At 36.6% G+C, this 25,720-nt stretch overlaps 2 protein-coding genes and 1 pseudogene across 4 annotated transcripts; all 3 read right to left on the reverse strand.

Moving 5' to 3' along the window:
• Window positions 1-201: 201 nt before the first annotated feature.
• On the reverse strand, window positions 202-1,656 carry LOC136225831 (auxin-responsive protein SAUR62-like). The gene has a single exon (XM_066013948.1). It carries the CDS (start codon window positions 1,654-1,656, stop codon window positions 1,216-1,218), a length of 441 nt encoding a protein of 146 aa, XP_065870020.1. The 3' UTR covers window positions 202-1,215.
• A 1,546-nt stretch (window positions 1,657-3,202) lies between these two features.
• On the reverse strand, window positions 3,203-5,804 carry LOC136227111 (auxin-responsive protein SAUR62-like; annotated as a pseudogene).
• Window positions 5,805-14,754: 8,950 nt separating this feature from the next.
• Window positions 14,755-19,558, reverse strand: LOC136226513 (uncharacterized). Of its 3 annotated transcripts, XM_066015042.1 has the most exons (3): window positions 15,760-19,558; window positions 15,180-15,241; window positions 14,755-15,078 (listed from the first exon to the last, which is right to left on the reverse strand). In XM_066015042.1, the coding sequence occupies exon 1, from the start codon at window positions 19,541-19,543 to the stop codon at window positions 16,949-16,951; it is 2,595 nt and encodes an 864-aa protein (XP_065871114.1). In that variant the 5' UTR covers window positions 19,544-19,558; the 3' UTR covers window positions 14,755-15,078; window positions 15,180-15,241; window positions 15,760-16,948. The 3 variants fall into 3 exon arrangements, with proteins under 3 accessions (XP_065871114.1, XP_065871112.1, XP_065871113.1); XM_066015040.1 differs by having other exon boundaries at window positions 14,755-15,241; XM_066015041.1 differs by having other exon boundaries at window positions 15,180-19,558.
• Between the last annotated feature and the right edge of the window lie 6,162 nt (window positions 19,559-25,720).

Genomic DNA, 25,720 nt, shown 5'->3' on the forward strand with positions numbered 1-25,720 from the left:
CGCAGTGTGGAGAAGAGGTTGAAGCCCCGGATACGAGTGCTTAAGGCCCTTCAGAATAAGAATTTGCTTAAGAAAAAACTTAGTTTCGCCGCATTTTGTCAGATGACCGATGCAAATTTTATGAAAAAGTATGTGATTCCTTATTCGAATGAACTAGGAGATTTCTGTGTGGCTAGTAAGGGTTCATAATCAACAGATTCTGATGTAAAATTCTTGACGTAACTATGACCCGGAATCAGGCTGGTACTTGAGTACATTGTTTTTACTTGATGTTTTCAGCATTTGTTGTAATTTGAAATTACTAAGACTTAGTTTCCGTTTTGTTGATTAAGTTGTGGATGGATTGTTGTGTAATTGCTTGTTAGTGGGTATAGAAGTTAAAATTTTCAACTGAAAGTCCTCATGGCTGTATTGTAACATAGAGTTGGTGCAATAGCATAGAACACCGCTGGTAGCATAACACAAGTAACTTAATTCTAATTTGCAAGGATTCTGTTTGTGTTATGTAACTAATTCTTTCTCTGGATCTATAGAAACTAGTTGTAGTGAACATTGATACATTCAATAGGTTCCATCAAGAACATATATAGCACAAAACAACATTTGCTTGTCTGTGGCTATTGAAGCTTTAACTTCTATTCTGAATATATATAAAGGGATAATGACATTGAAAACATTGTTATGGTCTAGTCCATTTGGACCATCTCTTTCCTTCAACATCCAATACCAATACCCCAGTTCCGTGCTTTGCTCTAATTGTAGTTAGGGAAAATGAGTTCAAAAGGGGGATTCCTTTCACTTATTGAACTCTATTACACTGTTGGATTGTTAATTATGGTGGCTTTAGCTTCAATATCTCATCAAATTCCCCTCAATAATGCATACTGCCCTCTTTCAATAGCTCTATCATTTCCATATAGATTGCTTAGTTAATCAGCAGCAGCTTATACTAAACTATTCTATGGAATATCTTTTGGCATGTCAAATCTGGTTATAGCCTTTGGAAAGATCAAATGTCATGGGAGGAGAGGGTAATGATTTAAACTGAAGTGACATAGAGAATATTTATGTCATTAGAGATTCTCAATTTGCACAAATATGGTGGTTATGATAGAGAGATTATAAGTAGATATCGGCAAAAATTTCTGAAGATTCTTGATGAACTATATTAATGTACAATTGTAATTTTTTTACTATAGATCTAATTGTAACTATTCAGAAGCTACAAAGTGGTAATTGCTGGAGTGTTGATTGATGTTGCAGATGGAAAGCTGAGCATCTGCTAGCTATGGAAGTCAATAATGCTTTTTCCACATCTCTATTAACCTTTTTCTTGATCAAAGCAATTGCGTACTTCATAACTTCTGCTTCACATGGTAATGTGAGAGGTCCATCGCTATCCAATCCGAACTCTTCTTCAGCCAAGTTGAATAACTCTCTCATGATTTCATTGTTAAGATATTGCAACGGAAGCACAAAACGTTCATGATCTGCAGAGTACACTACAAAATGACCCTTCTCTACTTTTGTTGATGTGCTGCAGCTGCTGGTTTCTGCAACTCCATCAGTTCGTGGCAATGTGATTCTTTTTCGCTTTATTGCAACAAGTTTCTGCCATTTCCTTGCTAATTTCAGGAGCTTCTTGGCACTGATCATCTTGCTTTTCTACAACTGAATGAAATGGAAATGTTTTTAAGTGGACAAGTGAAGGATGAAATTTCAGATTGTATACTTTTGGAATGCTGAATGCTAATGCTGATATGGTGTGGAAGGCAAAGGTTATGAATTTATATTTGCAGAGGAAGAAGCAATGGAGGTCCCAGTAGATATAAATGGGAAGCAAAAGCATGTGATATAGTTTGAAAGAGAGGTGGGCATGTTTAGTTATGTTTGATAGTCAACAAATGAAATGAAGGCTAAAGCTGGCAGAGTTGTGGAATCTTTCTTATGAAGCCTAGACATGTGCATGTGTGTATAAGACACTTGAAGTTGGACCCGATATGTTTGATAACTGTGAAATAGATGTGATGAATCTTCGGGATTTCATGTGTGTTTGTGTTGTTTGAAGTGTAAAATCAGAAGTTGAAGTTCATGTGTAGGTGTAGCAACTGCCAAACAGGTGCACGAAAACTGTGGCTCACAAGTCATGTATGTTTTCAGAAGCAGCTGTTTGGGACCAACTTATCCATGTCTAAAGCAATTAGGTATTGCAGAAAGATCTTTGATGATCACATGCACGTAAGCTGCTTTTATTTAATTTTGACTATGAATAGAAGCCAAACAAGTTAGCTTTATTAATTAGAAGATAAGCTTTCAAAAAAAATTAGAAGAGAAATTAGAGACTTTTGTGATTGGGGTTCAATGGACTACATATCATTCACCTTTCTTTACTAATAAGATTAATACTATATTCAGATAACATTGTTTTCATTCTCATCATCTTACAAGAGAAACATTTTATTCTTCTTCTCGTAATGCCATCTGACGGGTTCTTCTTTTTGTAGGATTAAATTCCAGGGAGGATTAAATTATTCAATCTGGAATAAGAGCGAAAGATATTCTATAATTTGCATAAATTTAGTGATTGTGAAAGACGTTCCCTTGAGAAGATAACTAGACAAGAACTGAACTTCTGAGCTTGTTGACCTAAGTTATGAATTTACTGTGTGCTTTTTTTAATATATATGCACATATATATATATATATATATATATATATATATATATATATAGCAGTAACTCTTCAGAAGCTGCAAATTGGTATTTGATGAATTGGTTTTGATACCGGAGATGAACACCTGCTTGATATGGACGTGACAGTGCTCTGTTTACATCAAAAGGGACATTTTGCTTGATCGAAGCAATTACAGACTCTATCAGCTCTCTGCATCACACAGTAAAGTCAGATCCGGTTTGCCCTGCAATCCCTGCCTTTCTTCCGCCATATTCAATAGATATCTGATTTTAATCCCATTGTTAACATTTTGATAGGTTATTTGTAACTATATCACTAAGACAACAAACATTTTAATCTCGTTATAGCCTTTGGGAGACCAATATCATGGCAGGAGAGGTTAATGATATAAACTGAAGTAACATAAAGAAATTTATGTGATTAGAGATTCTAAATTTGCACAAATATGGTGATTATGATAGAGAGATTATAAGTAGATATTGGCAAAAAAAAGTTTTAAGATTCTTGATGAACTATATTAATGTACAATTGTATGTTTTTGTATCACAGATCTAATTGTAATTATCAGAAGCTACAAATTGGTAATTGCTGGAGTGTTGATTGATGCTGCAGATGGAAGCAACTGCTAGCTATGGAAGTCAACAATGCTTTTTGTACATCTTTATTAACCTTTTGTTTGATTAAAACAATTGCGTATTCCATAACCTCTGCTTCACATGGTAATGTGAGAGGTCCATCGCTACACAATCCGAACTCATCTTCTGCCATGTTAAATAACTCTCTCATAATTTCATTGTTAAGATATTGTAAAGGAAGCACAAAACGTTTATGATCTGCAGAATACACAACAAAATGACCCTTGTCTACTTTTGTTGTCGTGCTACAGCTGGTAGTTTCTGCTATTCCAGCAGTTCGTGGTAATGTAATTCTTTTTCTGTTGTGTGCAGCAAACTTCTGCCATTTCCTTGTTAATTTGAGGAGCTTCTTGGCACTGATCTTGATCATCTTGCTTTTCTACAGCTGAATGGGATGGAATTGTTTTTAAGAGGACAAGTGAAGGAGATTGTAGAGTTTTGGAGTGCTGAATGCTAATGTTGGAAACTTGTAATGGTGTTGAAGGCGAAGGCATTAGGCTGAGTTTATATAAGAAGCTGCTGAATCATTTGTGGGAAACAAAAGCATGTGATGGAGGTGGGTATGTTTGGTTATGTTTGATAATCAATAAATGAAATGAAAGCTAGACGCCAACTACTGAATTATTTATGGAAGCTTTCTTATCATGTGTGTGTGTTTAAGACACTTGAAGTTGGACCCTATATCTTTGGCTTATGAAGGCATTTTATGTGTTCTTTTAAGTGTAAAAATGGTGATAAAAGAAGTAGAAGTTGGGCCCATTTTGAACTTATCTGTGTCTAAATCAATTAGGTAAGGGATGCTATAATATACACTTTCATCCATTCTCAGATCTTTGAGTTATAGACATGGGAATTGACACTGTAGATAATATAGTTTGTAGAGCCTTTTTTGTGATGATAAATGCTTTGTGTTTGACTACAGTTAACTCTTTCTTTACCATTGTAATATTTATTTTACTGTACTAATCCAATATCAATATCAATTTTATCTTATGCATCTGAAATTGATTATATATATTTACTTGGTGCTACTTTATAATGTGAAGAGATTCCAAATTATTATATACTTACTAACAATGCATAGTTAAATATATACTAACTAGGGATGCGGGTACAGCTGTAATCGATTGGCCCACTCATGCTCGGCTTGTCAGAAAATTTATAAGGTCGAACTCAATATTTTGTTCATGAGCTGCTTACGAGCTTTTCGCGAGCTTGTTAACAACCTTTTCACGAGCTTGTTAACGACCTCATTGATCACGAGCTTGTTAATGAACTTGTTCACGAGCTTTGCTCGAGCAACTCATTAATTCAATTCATAAGCTTCACTCTCAAACAATTCATTACAGTAAACTAAATGTAAGACTTGTTGTGACAGTAATTTGAACTGTTAAAAGATCAGGGCGGCAAAACTAGTGCAAATGGGGTCCTAAGGAAATTTCCATGTATAAAAAGATGCTCAAAACAGTCTGAGTAAAGATTAACAGTTCTCTGAGCTTAATTTGTTGAAATGGAAGAGACAATTTTAAGTCGATCAGGGCTTCAAGGTGTTTTTTGCCAATTTTATATTTAGTCTTGAAGTTAAAGTTGAGGAGCTACCTATACTGAAAGTCTTTGCAGTCGTCATTGAACAACAATGAACCTCTCCTTGCCAGTTTCTGTAAATCAACCCCCAAATTCACACTTAAACCTCAACCCTATTTTGAATTAGACAATTCACACTTAAACCTCAACCTCATTTCCTTACGATGACTTCCAGCAGCTTATACTAAACTATTCTATGGTATATTTTTTGGCATGTCAAATCTGGCTGTAGCCTTTGGAAAGATCAAATGTCATGGGAGGAGAGGATAATGATTTAAACATAAGTGACAGAGAGAATATTTATGTGATTAGAGATTCTCAATTTGCACAAATATGGTGATTATGGTAGAGAGATTATAAGTAGATATCGGCAAAAATTTCTCAAGATTCTTGATGAACTATATTAATGTACAATTGTAATTATTTTACTATAGATCTAATTCTAACTATTCAGAAGCTACAAAGTGGTAATTGCTGGAGTGTTGATTGATGCTGCAGATGGAAAGTTGAGCAACTGCTAGCTATGGAAGTCAATAATGCTTTTTCCACATCTCTATTAACCTTTTGCTTGATCAAAGCAATTGCGTATTTCATAACTTCTGCTTCACATGGTAATGTGAGAGGTCCATCGCTACCCAATCCAAACTCTTCTTCAGCCATGTTGAATAACTCTCTCATAATTTCATTGTTAAGGTATTGCAAAGGAAGCACAAAACGTTTATGATCTGCAGAGTACACGACAAAATGACCCTTCTCTACTTTTGTTGATGTGCTACAGCTGCTGGTTTCTGCAACTCCATCAGTTCGTGGCAATGTGATTCTTTTTCGCTTCATTGCAACGAGTTTCTGCCATTTCCTTGCTAATTTGAGGAGCTTCTTGGCACTGATCATCTTGCTTTTCTACAACTGAATGAAATGGAAATGTTTTTAAGAGGACAAGTGAAGGATGAAATTTCAGATTGTAGACTTTTGGAATGGTGAATGCTAATGTTGAGATGGTGTGGAAGGCAAAGGTTATGACTTTATATTTGCAAAGGAAGAAGCAATGGAGGTCCCAGTAGATATAAATGGGAAGCAAAAGCATGTGATATAGTTTGTAAGAGATGTGGGCATGTTTAGTTATGTTTGATAGTCAACAAATGAAATAAAAGCTACAGGCATAGTTTGTGAAAGCTGGCAGAGTTGTGGAATCTTTCTTATGAAGGCTAGACATGTGCATGTGTGTGTATAAGACACTTGAAGTTGGACCCGATTTGATAACTGTGAAATAGATGTGATTAATCTTTGGCTTATGCGGGGGCATTTCATGTGTGTATGTTGTTTCAAGTGTAAAATCAAAGTTGAAGTTCATGTGTAGGTGTAGCAACTGCCAAACAGGTGCATGAAAACTGTGGCTCACAAGTCATGTATATTTTCAGAAGCAGCTGTTTTGGACCAACTTATCCATGTCTAAAGCAATTAGGTATTGCAGAAAGATCTTTGATGATCACATGAGAATTGAAATTGACCATGTAGGCATATAGGTGAAGCATGTACATAAGCTGCTTTAATTTAATTTTGACTGTGAATGGAAGCCAAACAAGTTAGCTTTATTAATTAGAAGATAACCTTTCAAAAAAATTAGAAGAGAAATTAGAGACTTTTGTGATATGTTATTGATTGGGGTTCAATGTACAACATATGATTACCCTTTCTTTACTAATAAGAATAATACTATTTTATATTCAGATAACATTGTTGTCATTCTCATCATCTTACAAGAGAAACATTTTATTCTTCTTCCCGTAATGCCATCTGACTTGGGTTCTTCTTTTTGCAGAATTAAATTCCAGGGAGGATTAAATGATTCAATCTGGAATAAGAGCGAAAGATATTCTATAATTTGCATAAATTTAGTGATTATGAAAGACGTTTCCTTGAAAAGATAACTAGACAAGAACATAACTTCTGAGCTTGTTGACCTAAGTTATGAATTTATTGTGTGCTTTTTTTTTAATAGATATGTATATATATAACAGTAACTCTTCAGAAGCTGCCAATTGGTATTTGATGAATTGGTTTTGATTCTGGAGATGAATACACCTGCTTGATATGGACGTGACAGTGCTCTGTTTACATCAAAAGGGACGTTTTGCTTGATCAAAGCAATTACAGACTCTATCAGCTCTCGGCATCACACGGTAAAGTCAGACCCGCTTTGCCCTGCAATCCCTGCCTTTCTTCAGCCATACTCAATAGATATCTGATTTTAATTCCATTGTTAACATTTTGATAGGTAATTTGTAACTATATTAGTAACATAGCAAACATTTTAAACATTTTAATCTCTTTATAGTCTTTGGAAGACCCAATAGCATGGTAGGAGAGGTTAATGATATAAACTGAAGTAACATAGAGAATATTTATGTGATTAGAGATTCTAAAATTTGCACAAATATGGTGATTATGATAGAGAAATTATAAGTAGATATTAGCAAAAAGGTTTTAAGATTTTTTTTTTTTTTTTTTGAAAGAGGTTTTAAGATTTTTGATGAACTATAATGTACAATTTTATATATCTGTATTACAGATCTAATTGTAACTATTCAGAAGCTACAAATTGGTAATTGCTGGAGTGTTGATTGATGTTGCAGATGGAAAGATGAGCAACTGCTAGCTATGGAAGTCAACAATGCTTTTTGTACATCTTTATTAACCTTTTGTTTGATTAAAACAATTGCGTATTCCATAACCTCTGCTTCACATGGTAATGTGAGAGGTCCATCGCTACACAATCCGAACTCATCTTCTGCCATGTTAAATAACTCTCTCATAATTTCATTGTTAAGATATTGTAAAGGAAGCACAAAACGTTTATGATCTGCAGAGTACACAACAAAATGACCCTTGTCTACTTTTGTTGACATGCTACAGCTGGTAGTTTCTGCTATTCCAGCAGTTTGTGGTAATGTGATTCTTTTTCTGTTGTGTGCAGCAAGCTTCTGCCATTTCCTTGCTAATTTGAGGAGCTTCTTGGCACTGATCATGATTATCTTGCTTTTCTACAGCTGAAGGAGATTTTACAGCTGAAGGAGATTTTAGAGTTTTGGAGTGCTGAATGCTAATGGTGTTGAAGGCGAAGGCATTAGGCTGAGTTTATATAAGAAGCTGCTGAATCATTTGTGGAAACAAAAGCATGTGATGGAGTTGGGTATGTTTGGTTACGTTGATAATCAATAAATGAAATGAAAGCTAGACACCAGCTACTAAATTATTTACGGAAGCTTTCTTATGAAGCCTAGGCATATGCATGTGTGTGTTTAAGACACTTGAAGTTGGACCCTATATCTTTGGCTTATGAAGGCATTTTATGTGTTGTTTTAAATGTAAAAATGTTGACAAAAGAAGTAGAAGTTGGACCCAATTTGTGTAGGAACAACTTACCCGTGTCTAAATTGCATATGATTGTATTATATAGGTGATGGTGCTATAAAATACACTTTCATCCATTCTCAGATCTTTGAGGTATAGACATGGGAAATTGACTATGAAACATCAATTCACTAATATAGTTACAATTTACAAAGAAACTCTTTGACTAGAAAGTACAAATCAGTACTTGATGACCTAATAACTAATGTTGGAGTTGGAAAGGCAATGAACAACATTTGCTATATACAGTCAGAAGTTTTTGCAACTCAATAATGTATGACGGAACCATCAAAGATTCTCTCGGGGTAACTCAAGATATGCTGAGGAAACAAAAAGATGCGTATGAATGAATATCCAGCAATGAAGAAGAAAAAGGATTGAATATAGGAATTCCCGCACATTTGGTGATATTAGATGAAATGGATTTCCTTATATTTTAAGGCTAAAGCATATGTCTTTTGCTTTGAAGTCACAGTGAGAATCAACTAATTATTAAGTTAAAAGGATTGCTATAACTAGATTTACAATCTGCTTAGTGATAATCTAATCTCCTAGGTGGAAAAGAACGTTACATTTGGAAACTTCTGAAATAATAACGAGAATTGGAAACTAAAGAGACAAGTTTTTCAAATTACTAAACCTTACCCATAAGTTTTGAGCCATTGGAACTTCATAACTACTTCTATTAAAATGGTTAAAGGCTGATTTTAGTTTTCAAATAAAACAAATTGTCCGTTTTAGTCTAAATTCAATACTTTGAACCTAACCACTTTAAGACGTATCTACATGTGTTATAAATTCACATTATTGATCAGCTCTAATAACTTTCTCCATTTCCGATGTGAGATACATTTTATCCATATCTCATCGCCATCCTTTATGACCGCTTTTTGCTCAAACTTTCGACCTCCGGACCAAATCGTTACAAGTAATGTAAAGCCTCTTTTGCAGAGTTTGAGATTATTAGTCAATGAACTTTGTCCTTACACTCTTGTTGAGCTTTTCTTGCATCTTTGCTTAATAACTTGCCTTCTACCCATATTAGCAATTACCGGTTTTGATCACATGCACCTTAATTACCATGTAGTGTTGTGCTTAATTGGAAATGCCCATTTAAACTCTTCCACCACAGAATACTAGATTACAATTCCCTTTCTACTTTTGGGTGTTTGTGTTAATATATCCTCACAAAAACAAGTTCTCTCAGAATGAAAACTAAAATTTAATAATTTCAAATTACTACAATTCAGTAAAAACAATCTATCAAGTACTAAAAACAAATGCCCAGTTCCAGTTAGTGCTTACTTGAAGAATATTTCATCAGAATCTGTTAACTGTGCCCCTATGTTGCACTGGTACTCTTTTTCATTAGCGTTTCCGCGTCCATTTCCATTTCCATTTCCGTTTCCTTTTCTTTTTCATTTCCATTACCGTTTCCTAGCTACTTTTTCTTAGAAATAACGTTTTCCAGTATCCGCTTCCGTTTCCGTTACATTTCCTGTTTCCGTTTCCATGCAACATAATTATGCCCTGACTAGCCGCATACAAATCTCCTAGTTCATCCGAATAAGGAATCACATACTTGTTTGTAAAATTTGCATCAGTCATCACACAAACTGTAGCCAAATTAGGTTTTTTCTTAAGCAAAATTTTACTCTGAAGAGCCTTAATCACTTGTAATCGGGGCTTCAACCTCTTTTCTACACTGCAAGTAAGCAACCGTGGGTTGGTAACAATTTCAAGGATGCCTAAGTCCTCAAAACTAAGCAACAGCTCTGCTACCTCCTTAATCTTCCTTTCTGATACAGCAAATGCTTGAGGTGCTTGAGGTGCTTTCCCGAAAGCAACCAAAATATTCTGCTCTGAAAATCCCAAATCCCTAAAGAGTTTCAACTTCAGCTCCCAATTCTCTCTAGTCATAGAACTCATTACCCTAACAGCTTCAAAAAATCTCTTTGATTCCCTTTCAAAACCCATCTCATCAACTCTTTGAACAAAATCCTTTAACTTATCTTGATTGGCGAGAAAAAGCTAGACCCGGCAAAGCGACACACGACCCGATGACACGACACGAACACGACATGCTTTTTTAGTGTTAGTGTTTAGGGTTTTATGACAGGACATGAAAGTTGACACGACACGAAATGACACGTTAATTTTCGTGTCATTTTCGTTTCAACCCGAAAAACACGAAACTAACCCGAAATTTAATTAAAGAAATTAAAAAAATTAAAAATTATGATAAACTAGGTTAAAAATAGACATGACTTTTCATATTTATTAAAGTATAAATATAAAGAGTATAAAAAAAATCCTATCTTATCTTATTATCTTAACTTATTAGGTTTTAATTTTTCAAATTATGAATTTGAAGTAAAGTTCAAAATATTTGGAATGACAGATCGGGTCGTGTTGAGCAGGTCAGGTCGTGTTAGTGTTGAGCTTAATAGGTAATGGGTCATTTTTGGATTGACACGAAACTGACACGCTAATTTTTTAGTTGAGTTAGTGTTGATATGTGAACCTAAAAACGACACGAAATGACATGGATATTGAAAATTATTGTTATATTCTCTTGTGTTTTTTATGTCACTTTATTAATAAAGATAATAAAATAATTATAATTATTAATTGCAAACATTAATTTGAATTTCCTAAATTGTTATAAACACATTACATGACCCTTTAACATGATATTATCGAACTTTTCGATAATTATTGTTAACATACTAATCTAAAAATGATATAAAATGTTTAAAAACAATACCATATCTTCTTATATTTTTAAGAGTTATTATTAATATATATGCATAACAAAATTACATGTAACCCGAAAACACGACACGAAATCGACACTAACCCGAACAGGTTAACACGACTTTGACACGAAAGTTTTTGGGTTGGGTTTGGGTTTACTCATTTTTTACACGAACCCGAAATGACACGACTCGAACATGATAATTGCCAGGTTTAGAAAAAGCATGGGAGAGCTACTAAGATAGTTAGCAATCCGCAAGAGCAAATCCCACAACTCTTTAAGTATTCTATGTTAGGCGCAAATGTCTTCTCCCAATCATTCTTCAGAAGCCACCCACTCACTCCCAATTTTCTTTAACATCATACAAATTGAAATATCAGCATTAGGCCCTAAAACATTCTTCAACCCTAAAATAGACAACCGAAGCCTATCAGCACTGATACGCAATAACGATGGAGAAGCAGATATAATATCAGTAAACTCAGTGGAGTGAAATCTCAAGTCCTGAAAAACCTTTTTTAGGCTTAATACTTGTCTCAAGGTTAGCAGAAAGAATCCAGGGTCCTTTTTGGACAATGGCTTCTATGCGATTCTTAGAAAAGCCAGTTTCCTTAAGGAAATTTAGAACGGAATCGGCATTTTGGGGTTTGTTGATGTATTTAGTAGATGATGACGACGAAACATTTGAAGCGCATTCCGGGGAGAAGTTGTGCTGATTAACTAAGTAATCGAATATTAAGATTTTGGGTGTTGAAGTGGAGAAGGAAACGAGAGATATATGTGCAAGAAAATGAAAGCTCTTCAAAAAGGGTATTCTGCATATCCAGGGAGACATTTTGTTTGGGGAATTTAATGAGATTTGAAGCTAAAAATCCAGCAGAAATCAGAATAGACAATCGAACAGGAAAGAAAAAGCTCCAGAAAGTAAAATCAATCGTACCTGGAAATCATTTCGATGGTCAGAGCGAGGCATCGATCAAACTGCGGCATGGGTGGTTGAAGTAAAAGAGATGAACTGAGAAATGGGACAGATTGGACCATCTCGAAGAAAGCCCATTTTGGACACTGATCAGCCACGTTTGCTTTGAATTGTTGCCTTGGGCCATCCAAATACTTTAGAGGAAATTATATAGAAATACATTGACTAATTCATATATTTGTATTTTTTTATATATATAAATATATCAAATTCTCATATTTTTATTTTCAGTTTTATCAAATTCAGTTACTGATTTTAAAAAAAATAACTAAATTCTGACAGTTTTTTAAATTTTAATATAATTAGAATTTCTTTTTGAATATTCTTAGAATTTTGTAAGTATTTAGATTATTTATGATAATTATGTAACTAACCCAATATTTTAACAAAAAAATTACATAAACATTGAATGGAAGTTGTTAAAGAAATATGGGAAATTTACATATAAATTCACTCTTTATAAAAAAAATCTACAATGAATTATATTAAACTAATAAAATCAGTACTTTTAATCTATTTTAAAAATTAGATTTTATAAATTAGGGATCTAGAATATAGTATAGGATTTAGGATTTATGAATTGGAGTTTAGAAATTTTAAATTAGGATGTAAAAGCGTATTTTATTTATTATATATATAGAAAATAATAACGTATTTTATTTATTATATATATAGAAAATAATAACATACTCAGAAATAAGTTTGATAATTTGATTTAGTTATAATTTTATAGTTAATTATAATAGTCATGAAAGAGTTTTTTTTTTTTAGAAAATTTAAAGGGTTTTTTTTAAATAGTACTTTTTTATTTCCATAGCACCCTAAAATTTTATATTTTTGATAAAGAAGAAAAAATTAAAAAAAATAAAGTCAAATTCAGTTAAATTTGATGAATTGAGTTTCATGTCTCACCTAGTTAATAAAAGTTTAATATGTGCAATCATAATTCATTGGAGAAATTTTGGTCCACTTGCACTTAATTCGTGGTTTATGTTCTGTCTATAATGCTGGATTATTAAGTTTTGTTACACACTGATTAATATATACAATTAAACCTCGATAAATGAATATTCGATAAAGTAATAACCTCGTTTATATAATAAATTCTTTCGGTCCCGATTTGGGCCAATGGACTAAAGTAATAACCTCGCAAAATGTATTAAGTAATAAAAATATTTAAATCCTTAAGAGCCCAATGAAAATATAAATTAATAATTATTGAATTACATACAAATTATATATATAGACAAAAACCTTTCAATCAATCAACTAGAAATCATTTTTTATTAAAAAATACATCTATAGTTTTTTTTTTTTTGAGGAAACACTCGAAGCTTTCGTTATAGCATAGAACTAAAATCTGAAAACAGTACAGACTCCAAGAGATGCGGAATAACAAAAGAAATAAATGGATTAGCATTGGAACAAGCACTCCTAGCTAGAGTATGAGCTGCTTTGTTCGCTAACCTTGGACAAAAAGACACTTTAAAATCAGGTCTAGACACGAGAATATCTTTGCAATCTTGTATTAGTAAACCGAATTCAGATAAATCAGTTACCTCACTGTTACAGCAATCGGCGATGACTTTAGCGTCTGTGCGAAAATCCACCGCTAACCACTGCAAAGATCGACACCATCGAAGGCCAGAAAGAAGGGCAAAAGCTTCAGCGTTTCTCACTGCCACTTTACCCGGTTGGTACCCGCTGCTGCACGCTATAAAACCTCCCTGATCATTCCGAACTACCGCTCCCCAACCATACCGGTGATCAGAATCAAAAAGTGCAGCATCAATATTGCAAACAAGTCGACCGAAATCAGGAAGACGCCAAACAGGATGCTACTGTTCCGTTCTCATCTGCGCAGATACAGGAACCTGCTGTTCCTTCCAATCATTTACAAACGCCTGACCCATACGTATTGCTGTTGCCGGATTTTTCCAGTTCCCATTCCAGAGAAACTCATTTCGCTGATTCCATACTACCCACAGAACCACCGCCATTTTGCACAACCAGTCCGACGATTGAAATTGACACGTCTGCAGAAGAAACTGACCAAATGCATCTTCAGAATTCCCAAGTAAAACAATGCCCATCTGCTGCCAACATTCGATTGCAAAGGGGCATTCCATAAATAAACACCATTCTTAACTTTTCTTACCACATACCATGTATGCATTTTACAATGAAAAATTATCTATAACATAATAAATATTGATTTATCGATAAATGAATAATTTATTCATTTATCGATAAATAAATAATCTCGCTTAATAAAATATTTTTTTCCGATCCCAATGATATGCATTTATCGAAGTTTTATTGTAGGTTGCTTTGTAAATCAAGTATTCCACATGTGGCATGATTCAATTGTTAGGGTTGAGGAATTTTAGGAATTAGAAACCCATCTAACTGAATTTTTTTTTTTTTTACCAGAAATCTAACTGAATTGATTGCTCTATAATTATTTCTCCAAAATACAGCATAGCAGTTTTCCCATCTAATTGTGTCGTGGTGGTAAGGACGTTTCTCTTTTTATGAAGGTTCAAGATTCGAATCTGTATGGATGAGACTTTCTCCTGTACATCGAAAGCAATACATCGAAAGCAATACATCCGAAGAAAAAAAAAATCTTACAATTTTACAGCAAAACTATACCTCAAACACTTGAAACAACTTCGGTAGACAATCTTACCAAACCACCGTTATGTGATTAATTTAATTCCACATTGGAATTTCAGTAAAAGATAATTATATATCATTGTTGAAAGTAATGTATTGTTAAAAGAGGTAGCAATGTACATTTTATATACTAATATGTAGAGTAAAGATGTAATTATAGCTCTTCAGAAGCTGTAAATTGCTAACTGAGGACCTATTACTTCTTCATGCTGGAGCTGGAGGTGGAGATTCAATGAAGTGCAAGTAGGAGCTATGGAATTCAATAGTGCTCTTCAGTACTGAAAATTGCTTTATGGGGTGTTTGGTTGCTCCTTTTCATGCTCCTTTTTGCATTTTCACTTCAAAAATGGGAGTTTTAGGTGTTTGGTTAGTGACCTCCTGTTTGCCTTTTATATCCGAAAAGCAGCATTAGGTGTTTGGTTAGTGATCTCATGTTTACCTTTTACACCCGAAAAGCAATCTTCTACAAAAGCCGAGAATCTCTACTTTTTGGAAAAACAGCTTTTTTCAACAGCAAACAGCAAACCGTATCAGTAACAGCAAACCGTAATAGCAAACAGCAACAGCAAACAGTAGGTAAAACAAACAGGCCCTTAATCTAAAAAAAAAATGTCCATCTTTGACAGAATTCTTTTAGCCAGTGAGAAACCATACATGCAAATATTTTAATAGGCTCCTTCACTTTTTAATCTCCAAAATTATGTTCAAGAACTAACTATATACAGAGATCAGAGTTACGTTGTTCAGATTCATGATGCCAATAATTTCAATTCTAGTTGAGATTAGCCAACATCAACATCAACATATTTCAAGTATTTTCAATAAGAATAAGCATGGAAAGTGAGCAAACAAGATCACTAGATTTTTCATTTTTTTCCCATCAAAACTAACTAATCTATGATGACAAGGACGTATAATTTCAAATGAGCAGCCTTCATTTTTCCAGATTGCTCTTGTTCTCGTAGAATTCTAATTACCATCTTCTTTAGCAATGGCTGATTCAAAAGTTTTCATGTTACCTGTTTTCATTGCTGTCATTTTTGAGCATGGACATTGGAGAAGTTGCTCGCAGTCTTCTTCAGATGCCACCTTTGCCTTTGATTCTGAATTTGCCAAAGGCTACAGTAGTGCCGCCATTGCCTATCAATATTCCAACAGTTCCACAGCCCACATTTCCAACTCTGCCTAAACCAACTACTCTCTCTCCTCTTCCAAACATAAGCATGCCTACTCTCCCAAAGATGGCTCTGCCTCCATTGCTTAAGGTTCTATCTATCAACTAATCAATATACATCGCATCATAGTTATTAAAGGCGCAAGGCGCACTAAGGCGCAAGGGGGGTCCTGGAGCCTTGGCGCAAGGCGCAACTTAAGGCGCGCGCCCGAGCGACTCGAGGCGCACAAAAAACAAAAAAAAAATCATAAATTCATAATACTAGTCACAAATCGTCAAATACCAACAATAAAACCATAAAATGCATGAGTTAAGTTCTAGTTAACTACTAAGGCATAATGTCTGCTGCGATATGTGTAGTAAAAACTTCCGATCTTTGTCTGTCTCTGTTTTTCTTTTATTTTCTGAACTTAAAAAACCCTAAAATACCCTCAACTCTAAAATACCCTAAATTACCCTAAGGTAGCCAAGGCGCGCGCCTTACTGACCAAGGCGCTAAGGCTGGAGCCTTAGCCGAGGCGCGTGTCAGGATTAGAATTTCTGACTGTAGAGATTAGAGAAGAAATAGGGTTTAAGGAAGCAGAAGAATAGAAAATAAGGTAGAACAGAGAATTAGGGAAGAAGAAGAGAGAAAGAAGGAAGGAAGATAAACTTCATTGATAATTTTATGATAATGCCGTACATAACAAAAGGATGACCCTATATAGGAATAACCACTACTGATGTGGCAGCAGTTACAAATCCCTACAGCTGGAATAGTACAGCTTTTACAGCTGTAAAACCATTCTAAAATAACAACTATTTGAGCAATCAAACACTAATTAACAAGATAATTAACAACCTAAATAATACCTAAAGTACTCCCCTTAATTACTCTAATAATCGTGACAATACCCCTCCTTAAGAACATTCTTGTCCCCAAGAATGTAGAAAGTTTGGAGACCAGTCCTTCCAAGTGACATCGAGGATTCGACACACCAACAAAGGCAGGATTTCCATAACAACCATGATGATTTGTTATAAATCTTCTTCCCTTAGGAGAGCCATATAATGATCTCTGAGATGAGAAAGAGCCCAAAACAAGTAGTATGAAACCCAAGCAAAGGAACGTGTTTGTCTCCATTGGTCGTTATGCATCTCTTGCACATTTTACTACAGCAGTGACTTGAAGAGCCAGACTTCCCTGCCAAAATCTTTGCCCCTTGACAACAGACGCTAGCAGCAATAGGAGGAAGATCATCTTCTTGACTCAGAATTGGCATGTCACTGCAACATGAATTTGCTGAAGACAGAAATCCAGCTGCATGTTTAAAAAGTCTAGCTTCTTGCACCTGTTTTAACATTTGTTCCTTGATAGCAAGCTTTCCCCTTTCCTCTTGGCTTACACTTATACCACTATCTTCTTGTCTCCGAACTTCTGCAACCCTCGTAATAAATTCTCCAAAATATGATGGGAGAGATGTAAAAACTACATAGAACAAGTTGGAGATGTCTTTCACGTCTCCTAACTTTAAGAGAAGAGGACCCTCATCCACTAAATACTTTGCAACACTAGCCCAACTCTCATGTCCGCAGCTCATGTTATTAAGCAGCCCCGGCTCAACGTGAGGTCTTGATATAAGCATAAGTCCTCTGTGTTGCATAGTTGCCTCATCAACTTTATGCATAGCTTGCCAAAAAAGTTGTACAAGAACACAATGTGGAGGGTACTTGAACCGTGCAACATTCAAAGTCAATGTCATGTCTCTTCCAGCATGGTAACCACTAATAGGTGAAAAATGACTCAATCCTGTTTGTTTTAATGTCCCTCCGTGATAAAATGACAACAAATGACGGTCATCAGATGTAGAACATTTAAGGACATGTTGACAAAAGTCATCAATAGTGCTCTGATCTGTTGGGAATGCTCCAGCACAGTGAGTTAAACAAACAAGCTTCCCAATGGTGATACCTAAGTAAGTCCTATCCATTGAAGAACCATTAAGTGCAACGAGCAAGGCAACGATATAATCAAGACTCCATATGTATTGGAGATACAACGGATCAGCAAAAGGTTCCCGAAGAGCATTTCCAGCACTCCTCATTGTCATGTCAAAAACCCAATAAGGAAGCATTGCACCATTCCATCGTCTACGCAGCTCAACTTTTAGGAGTGCACAACCTCCACTACCTTCACCATAATCAACGCCCAAAAGGGTATATGCAAGCACACCACCACTAATCACTTGATTCTCAAAGTGCATGGCCAGCTCTCTACATTTTTTAGAAAGCTCAGCTCCTAATCTTGCATTTATGATCTTGGAAGTCAAACCAACAAAATAAGGGTCTTTATCCCCTAACTCCATTAGTGCTTGATGTATTTCCCTGTGAAAAGAAACTTCAATAAAGATATAGTGTTGAAGTATGAACCATGGAATCACTAAGATGCTAACGGCTCCTGAGACCTCATCCATTAGCTTCACCAATGGAATTGCTCCCCCCGTTAAGCCATTCTTGTCCCCAAGAATGTAACAGTTAACTGGGATGTCATATAATCCAGACTTGGAATGTAAAATTGATTGTGCATAGATGCATGAAGAATCCATATGTGAACTCTTCTGAGATGGGTGCAAGTTGGTCTTCCTTTTGATGTCCTTAGGATCTCTTGTATTGATAGACCTGGTAAGAGGTGGATGGTTAGGGTCCCTTCGTTGCAACCGCTGCATTTGTAGCTGTTGTTGCGGCTCTCTTGTCTTAATTTGTTGGGGCTGAAACTCATACCTCCCAATCACAATAGCACCCTTTACACGGGATGGAATAGCTTGATTTCTTTTGCGATACTTCTCTGTTGGCAGACGTCGATTTTTTTCATGAATAACACCATTTATTGCTGAATTCATGCCAGAAACAGTTGAGGAATATGTAGTCATTGGATTTCTAAGGATTTGGTTAGGTTTCAGATTGTTTGGGGTGTTTTGGGACCAAGGTGAAGTGATGATTGGTGATATGAAACTGGGGTGAGGTTCTAGGTTGTTTGGGGTCTTTTGGGTTGAGATTTTGTGGTAGGAATGGTTAGTTTGGGGCCATTGCTTTGGAACCAGGGGAGATATGAATGTAGGATTGGGCTTAGGAGCCTCACTCACATCCTTGAGATGAATGTTCTGAAACGTAGCAGGCTTATAGAAATCTATGGTTTGATATAATCTTGATTCATATCGGTTTTTAGGTTTCCACTGGTTAATGAAATAAGAGTCAGTAAGATTGTCAAACTGACCTTGATTTGCATCTATAGTAGTGTGCTCCACCATTTTCTTTGTTTTATCTTGCAAATAGGAACCTGCCAACTCCAAATTCCTCTTAGGAATTTCATCAAACAGTTGGGGTGCATCTGTTTTATCTTGCAAATAGGAATCTACCAGCTCCAATTTCCTCTCAGGAATTTCATCAAACAGTTGGGGGGCAACTGAAGAAGGATTTGTAACTCTTCGAAATTCTCGAATCGATTGAACCAAGTTTGATAATGATTTGCAGACTTGTTCATCTTTCTCTTGTTGCTTCTTGCGAAGCAGTTCCCATTGTTCATCAAACCGTTGTTGCCGCTCGTGAAACTCTAAGCGGTAACGTTCTATTTGATGTTCAAAGTCTTCCATGGGCGGAGGAAAGCTTTCTCTGATACCAATGTCAGGATTAGAATTTCTGACTGTAGAGATTAGAGAAGAAATAGGGTTTAAGGAAGCAGAAGAATAGAAAATAAGGTAGAACAGAGAATTAGGGAAGAAGAAGAGAGAAAGAAGGAAGGAAGATAAACTTCATTGATAATTTTCTGATAATGTCGTACATAACAAAAGGATGACCCTATATAGGAATAACCACTGCTGATGTGGCAGCAGTTACAAATCCCTACAGCTGGAATAGTACAGCTTTTACAGCTGTAAAACCATTCTAAAATAACAACTATTTGAGCAATCAAACACTAATTAACAAGATAATTAACAACCTAAATAATACCTAAAGTACTCCCCTTAATTACTCTAATAATCGTGACAGCACGCCTTTAATATCTATGCATCGCATTTTGTTCACAGCTCAATCTCCAAATGTCAATATTGTTTTCCCAAACAAGCAAATGTTATTTTTGTGCTATACATGTTCTTGAATTGATGGAACCTATTGAATGTTGTTCCTATGGATGCAGTTAAGTAATGTTCTCTTCTATATCTTTAGATACTCCTTTTTAGACGAGTGAGATTATATACTTTATGTTATGCTACCAACGGTTTTCTATTCTACTGCACCAACTCTATTTTACGTTACAGCCATGATCCACCAATCATCAGAATTGAAGTTTTTAACATAATAACATCTACACCCACTAACAAGCAATTGACTACACAACACCATAAAAATCAACTTAATCACCAGAACAGAAACTACATCTTTAATAATTTCAAATAACAATGTCCAATTCCACTTCAAGGTTACGTCAAGAATTTTTCAGCAAAAGTACAGAATCGGTTGACTATGAACCGTGACTAGCCATGTATAAATCTCCTAGTTCATCCGAGCAAGGAATCACATACTAGTTTGTAAAATTTGCATCAATGATCTAAATAAGGAATCACTACCACTTAATACTTTCAAATTTCAACAAATACTGAAAACATTCAATAAACACAATCTACTTAAGTACTAGCGACAACGTTCAATTCCACTACAAGGGTTATGTTAGGTTTTTTCCATCAAAAGCACATAATCTGTTGACGAGGAACCCTAACTAGCCACATACAAATCTCCTACTACATCTGAATAAGGAACCACGTACTTGTTTATAAAATTTGCATCAGTCATCTGAAAAAATGGAGCCAAACTAGGTTTTCTCTTAAGCACATTCTTACTCAGAAGGGCCTTAAACACTTGTACTCGGGGCTTTAACCTCTTCTCCACACTGTAAGTAAACAACACTGGGTTGCTAATGATTTCAGAGATGCCTATGTGCTCAACACTAAGCAACAGTTGTGTTACCTCCTTAATCTTTCTTTCTGATAGAGCAAATGCTCCAGGATATACCCTAAAAGAACTCAAAATATTCTGTTCTGAATAGCCCAAATCCCTAAAGAGTTTCAACTTCAGCTCCCAATTCTCTCTGCTCATTTTACTTATCACCCTAACAGCTTCAATAAACCTTGTTGATTCCCTTTCAACACCCATCTCATCAACTCTTTGAACAAAACCCTTGAACTTGTCTTGATGGGCGACAAAAAGCAATGGAACACGGCCAAGATAAGTAGCAATCTGCAAGGAGCAAATCCTACAACTCTTCAAGTACTCTATGTTAGGAACAAGTGTCCTATCTAAATCATGATGGAGAAACCACCCACCCCCAGGCCTCCTTAACAACCTACAAATATCAGCGCTAGGTCCCAAAACATTCTTTAACCCTAAAATAGACAGCCGAAGCCTATCAGCACTGCAGCGCAATAAAGATGGACAAGCAGATATAATATCAGTAAACTCAGTGGAGTGAAATCCCAAGTCCTGAAAAACCTTAATTTTAGGCTTAATACTTGTCTCCAGGTTAGCAGAAAGAACCCAGGGTCCTTTTTGGACAACATCTTCTATCTGATTCTTAGCAAACCCAAATTCCTTGAGCAAATTTAGAACGGAATCAGCATTTTGGGGTTTGTTGAGGTACTTGGTAGATGATGATGACGACGAAACATTTGCAGCACATTCCGGGGAGAATTGGTGCTGATTAACTAAGTAATCGAATATTGAAATTTTGGGAGTGGAAGTAGAGAAGGAAACAAGAGATATTGCTTCAAAGATTGGAAATTTATGGAGATGGTGAGAGCTATTGAAAAAGGGTTTTCTGCAAATCCAGGGAGGCATTTCTCTCGGGGGGAATCGAAAAGGATTTTGAAGCAAAAACCACAAGAATCGACAATCAAACAGTATAAAGAAGATGAGAAAGTGAAATCAATGAATCGTACCTCGAAGTTGGTCCTTTCTATAGTCTGATAATCCCCATTTTGAGCTCATTTCTCCAAAGCTAGAATCAGAGCAAGGTATTTAATTGAAGATTCGAAGTGGGCATTGGAACGGTTGTTGAAGCACAGAGATGAATTTAGAATAGATTGGGATCTTTCGAAATGAATTTTTTTAAGCATTGAGCCTCTAATTATGTGATTTTGAAGATTAAAAGTCCCTTGAATTTTTACTTACACAAATTAAACTCCCAATTTTTAAGTTTACATTGAACTCTTCACTAACAGTTGGCTAAATAGTTAGTGAACTCAATACGTGTAAAAATTGAAATCAAGAGTTCAATTATGAAAAGTTATAAGAGACTTAAATATTTTTTTTTCATATAAAAGAACATTTGAAATGAAATTGTTTGATTTATTTTATGTTACTTTTTTTTTTTTAGTAGGACAAGGAAAAAAAACAAACAAACAAAACGAAAGCCTAACTCGGGATCAGCCTAGGGTGGCTGACCCCAACCCTATCCTCAAGCAGAAGGGACAAAATAGAAGAAGGAGGAATAGAAATGGTAGAAACACCTAACATCCCCCCATGCCCAGCCGCAGCCAAGCAATCCGCCACACGGTTTTGCTCCCTAAAAATATGGGAGAACCTAATAACCTCAAAAGCAGGACGAAGCCTCAAAATGGCTTTGATAAGGTTCTGGCAAGAGAGATAAGAAACTTGGGAAGCAGAAATCCTATTGATAGCCTCCAAATTGTCAGATTCCACCACCAGCTTCTTAATTCCCATGCGAATGGCAAGCTTAATACCTGACAGAATCCCCCAGAGCTCTGCAGAAAAGGCCGAGCCCAATCCCAAGTTATGGGTAAACCCAGCCAGCCAAGCTCCACCAGCATCCCGAAGAACTCCTCCAGCAGTAATTCTGCCATTGCTAAGGCATGAGCCATCCGTATTCAACTTCACTACCCCTTCAATAGGCTTACTCCAACCAACCAAGTGGACCACCTTAGCCGGGGAGGGATTACCCAGGGGCTCCCCTTTAGAACTTTGCAAAATAACCGAAAGTTTTTTGGAAAAGAAGTTTAATAAATCAGGAATAAAGGTAGTTTTCTTAGCAAATAACTCATCATTCCTCCATTTCCAAATATGGTGACAGATAAGAGCAAAGAAAATGTCGCCGTGCTCCATATTGGCCAATAACTTCCCCTTAGCGCCCTCAGAGAACCAGTCAATTGCAGAATGAGCCATGAAGGGAGGAAGGGTATGGGCAGGAAGAACCCCCTCCCAAATCTTCTGACTATTAGGGCAATCCCTCAGAGCATGGCAAAGTGTCTCCATATGACCCCTGCATCTACTACAGGTTCCTGATTCAGTCAAGTGCCTCCTCTGCCTATCCACATTGGTGAGCAGCCTGTCTTTAACCCCTAACCACAAAAAACTCCTAATTCGATAAGGAATTTTAAGGGCCCAAATAGTCTTCCAAATCTCCAAATGAGGATACTCCCTACTAGAGGAAAAGGCTTCATAGGCCGATTTACAAGAATAGATGCCATTATTAGACAAAGCCCAACAATGTTTGTCTTTATCCTCCTCGAGGTTGCTGACCTTAACTCCTCTAATTTTCAGGAGGGTTTCCACACTAAGGAAAGAGTCAAACTTAGACCAGATCCAATCACCCTCCGAATCCACCACATCAGCAACCTTCCAGTGACGGATATTACTAGGCGGAGGGGATCTACACACATCAATAAGGGGTTTATCACCAATCCAGGTGTCCTCCCAGAAGCTAATGGATCTACCATTGCCCACCTCCAGCCCAATCCCCGTACAGAACTCAGCAAAAACTTCACTAAGCCCTTTCCAGAGGAAGGAGCAGGTGACAACCCTCTCCTTCGGACCACCGAAGATTTTGTCTTTCCGATATTTGCCGTACAGAAGACGGACCCAAAGAGAGGAAGGGAATTGCCACATCCTCCAAAGGAGCTTCATTAAGGGGACTTTATTATTATCCTTCGCATGCCTTATACCAAGCCCCCCCTGTTTTTAGGCTGGCAGGCCTCTTTCCAAGGAACCAGGTGGACCTTTTTTCCCTCACCTGACTCTCCCCACAAGAACCGCCGGTTAATCTTATCAAGGTCGTTAAGAATCGGCTCAGGAAGTTTACAGGCTTGCATGATGTGGTTAGGGGCTGTGCAGTTGACAGATTGGATAAGGGTAAGGCGACCAGCAAGGGAAAGAGAATTAGCTTTCCAGCTAGCGCACAAACCGTTAGTTTTATCCAAAATGTCTTTAAAAGAGGCTTTAGAGACCCTCTCACTATGAAGAGGAACCCCGAGATACTTACCCAAAGATTGGGTCAGGGGGATGCCAGAGACTTCACTAAGTCTTCTGCACAAACCGTTATCCATGTTATTAGAACAAAGCATACGGGACTTTTGAATGTTAATCTTCTGGCCAGAGGCTTCACAAAAGCACTTGAAGATATCCATCACAATCTTAATTTGCTCCACACTCCCCTCCACAAAAAGCATCACATCATCAGCAAAGAACAAATGAGTAATAGGAGGGCAATGTCTATTGATGGAGATAGGGTGGAGACTCCCCTTGTTAACTGCTTCTTGAATCAGGTGAGAGAGTCTTTCCATGGCAATGACAAACAGGAAAGGGCTCATAGGATCCCCTTGTCGAATACCCCTGGAGGGAGAGAACTCTTCAGACATGTCCCCATTAATCATAACCTGGAAAACAGGGGAGGAGATACACTTCTCAATCAAATTCCTCCAGCTCTCCGGGATACCAGCTTTGGCTAAACTATCCAGAAGAAAGTTCCAGTTAAGCCTATCGTAGGCTTTCTCCATATCTAGTTTAAGAGCCACAATCCCTCTCTTCCCTTTCTTAATCTTCATAGAATGGACAACCTCCTGGGCAATCACAACGTTATCCATCATTTGTCTGCCAGGAACAAAGCTCCCTTGGTTCTGGCTGATAATGTCTGGCAGGATCATCCGGATCCGGTTCGCCACAATCTTGGTAATAGCTTTATACAAAACATTACAGAGGCTGATAGGTCTCATCTGAAGGAAGGAGGAGGGCTTATCAACCTTAGGAATCAGAACAAGGAGGGTTTTATTAACCAACCTAATATCATTAGAACCAGCAAAAATTCCTAACACAAAACTGTAAATCCCCTCTTTTACAGTATCCCAGTGCTTATGAAAGAAACTAGCAGGGATGCCATCAATCCCAGGAGCCTTAGTGGAACCAATACTGGCAAAGGCCAAATCAATTTCCTTGAGATCAATTGGATGGAAAGCTTCCCTAATAGCATCCTCCCCTAACTGAGGAAAGGACGTCTCAGAGAAGGCACTCTCCAAGAACACCTCTTCTTCTCTGAACAGATCTTGGTAGAAGTCAAGAGCAAGGCGCCGAATGTCCTCCTCCTCAAAAACCCAACTACCATTAGTATCCTTGATAGCATCGATCCTATTCCTCTGTCTTCTAATGATAGTGGAGAGGTGGAAGAATCTGGTATTCCGGTCCCCGTCTTTAATCCAAGCCTTCCTTGACTTCTGGAACCAAAGAAGCTCTTCCTGTCTAAGCACAGCCTCCAACTCGTTTTGGAGAGATCTAAGTTGACCACTCAAGCTATGGTCGAAACGGGCCTCCAAGCAACGCTGAATGCCCTCCATTCTTCTTAAAAGCTTGTTTTTCCTTCTGATAATGTGGCCAAAAGTGTTTTTATTCCACCCAGCCACATTCCTCCTGAACTCCTCAGCAGCAAGAAGGACATTCGAGTGAGGTTGCCAATTATCTTTAACGAACTTCTTAAACTCAGGGTGAGA

This window comes from Euphorbia lathyris, chromosome 4 (genome assembly GCF_963576675.1).
Source record: "Euphorbia lathyris chromosome 4, ddEupLath1.1, whole genome shotgun sequence".
Lineage (NCBI taxonomy): Eukaryota > Viridiplantae > Streptophyta > Magnoliopsida > Malpighiales > Euphorbiaceae > Euphorbia > Euphorbia lathyris.